Source organism: Olea europaea, unplaced genomic scaffold (assembly GCF_002742605.1).
Source record: "Olea europaea var. sylvestris unplaced genomic scaffold, O_europaea_v1 scaffold1816, whole genome shotgun sequence".
NCBI lineage: Eukaryota > Viridiplantae > Streptophyta > Magnoliopsida > Lamiales > Oleaceae > Olea > Olea europaea.
This window is the reverse complement of record NW_019235915.1, coordinates 147,535-149,923: the sequence shown is the minus strand read 5'-3', so window position 1 is coordinate 149,923 and position 2,389 is coordinate 147,535. Positions and strand designations below refer to the sequence as shown.

Below are 2,389 nucleotides of genomic sequence, written 5' to 3'. Positions count from 1 at the left end.
TAATGTTAAATATGGCTGAAAATTTGAGTCGACCCAAGTGTTTTATTGTTCTACTAGGCTAACATATGGTGTGCTGGCTCAAAATAGATAGATATGTTCGCAAGATATACTCAGCAGACATGTTCTCTGGAGATAAATCATGTTATCATTCATTTTCTCCCCAAACCTGCTAACATTTTTTAGACGAGTGCACATTTTTGGCATTGTTAAAGATGTGACTTGGATAGTTAGAAATGTTTAGATTTGAAAAGCAGAGGGCACCTTATGTTCCATTTCTAAGACCCACTCCACCACCACAAACCACATTATAGTTTTCCTTTATTATACAAAAGAATGTGTGCTCTCCAGGATTCTGGTCATTTAGAATGGCCACAATTTGACCAATCTGTAGCTTGAATTTTTTCCCCTCTTAATTTGTGATCCTAACAGAATGGATTTTTCCCTACAGGATGAGATACTGCGCATGGCTGTTCAACGTTTCAAAGGAAAAAACTGGAAAAAGATCGGTAGGAAAAAGAATTGAAGCTTCTCTCCTTTACTACTTGGTTAACAATAAAAAGACATGTTTGATTAATCTCTGCTCTTCTTATTTTATCTATTATTTCTAACACCATGAATCTCCTCTTCCAACCCTCGTACGTTCAAGCATAATACTGCATAGAAAGGAAGACTGACTAAGTTTTGATCATCAGTTCATAAAAGACATTTGCAGCTTCTGTCAAAATATTATATGTTACTTACGGAATGTCTGGTACTACATGCATGATTTTTTGTTTATTGGTTTTGTAAATATCATTTGGTAATCATGTTGACGTAGCTAGATAGCAAAATTTGTTTAATTTTCAAAGCTTCTCATACAGTAACATTATGTAGTATATTCAGCCTTGGTTACAGGTGACTATAGGACAAGACATGGCATGAATAATGAAACTCCTTTTCAGTTAGAATGGACCTTAATGGTGACAGTTAGAGCAACTAAAATGAGGATGTTTTAGCTAGGGAAAATATTACTTTTGAACATTATTGGTTTAACACAACTCGTTAAAGATTATGTTCTGCTTAGGATTGCTCATGACTGTGGTATAAAAACATAGCATGGATTGTGAATTTTTTTGGTTAATGAGGACAGCTGGGACTGACACAGAGGCTATTTTATGCTCTGGATATTTACACATTATTTTATTTAATACAATTTTAGGGACAGTTTGCCTTGTATTATTACAATCAAGTTCACCGTTTGGAACTAGTATTTTACAATATAAACTTGCTAATTGTGCAATCAGTGTTAACCTCATTAATTGCATGGGGTGTGTCATTAATGAAATCAGAATCAGAATATTAAAAAAGAGTCTTCCCCATTTCCAAAATCCTTGAATTTCTTAAGTAATAAGAACTTCCAACTATGTCAGGGAAAGAATGCTTTCTTTCTATATATAAGAAAATAATTCAGTCAATCACTGTTTAATTTGGTCAATTAAGTGCAAGTGCCATGCATTTTTTTGTAAAATGTATTATTGCCTTTTTAAGTAGGAATATTTGCATTCCTTACAGTTACAGAGTAACTGGTATTAAACAGAAATGATCCATCATGGCTTGACAACAATATGGAGATAAAATTGAATCTTAGTTGAGTTTGTCAAAACTCTTCCTTGCACAAAACTATAATAACGTTTGATATAAGAGAAGAATTATGAGATTCCTTTTTGATGCATTGAGAATTAGATTTTCTAAATGATCCCAGTCGGAATTAACACCATGCCAAATACATGTATAGATCATGCAAATGGCATATTATGCTGAGGATTAGCTGTGGCCTTTTGCTTTTACCATGAGTACTTTGATAATTCTTTTTGGTGTGACTTAGATTGTCAAGTAGGTTTCTTAGCCAAAATGACAATCAATTTCTCAAATTATAATTTTTTTATTGGTATAATTCTTACCTTCAATTCCTATCGCCTACATTTTTTTGCATAGACAATATGTTATGTTTAAGATTATGCTATATGTAGCGGAGTGTTTCAAGGACCGAACAGATGTACAATGCTTACACAGGTGGCAGAAGGTTCTTAATCCCGAACTTGTCAAAGGTCCTTGGTCAAAAGAGGTTAGGAAACTCTTAATTTATTTATTCCGACAAGATTTTCTCTCCATTAAATTTAATTTTACCTCATCCTGGCATCAACAATTTAATGTTCTTTTTTATGGCTTATGAGTACCCATCTGATATATCTTTAATATGTGATCAGGAGGATGAAATGATAATCCATTGTGTGAACAAATATGGGCCAAAAAAGTGGTCCACCATTTCGAAGCATGTTCCTGGACGTATTGGAAAGCAATGTCGTGAAAGGTAAGCTTGAAGGAGCTTCTCTTGGTATTTCTAGCTCTT

The 2,389-nt window shown here is 33.7% G+C and overlaps 1 protein-coding gene across 1 annotated transcript in view; it reads left to right on the top strand.

Annotated features, from left to right (window-relative positions):
* Positions 1 to 430: 430 nt before the first annotated feature.
* The window catches only part of LOC111378452 (transcription factor MYB3R-1-like), an 8,857-nt gene continuing 6,898 nt past the window's right edge, over positions 431 to 2,389 (top strand). Inside the window, exons 1-3 of the mRNA XM_023001650.1 lie at positions 431 to 506; positions 2,010 to 2,104; positions 2,247 to 2,350. Coding sequence (XP_022857418.1) covers positions 431 to 506; positions 2,010 to 2,104; positions 2,247 to 2,350 — 275 coding nt within the window. The remainder of the gene's footprint in view (positions 507 to 2,009; positions 2,105 to 2,246; positions 2,351 to 2,389) is intronic.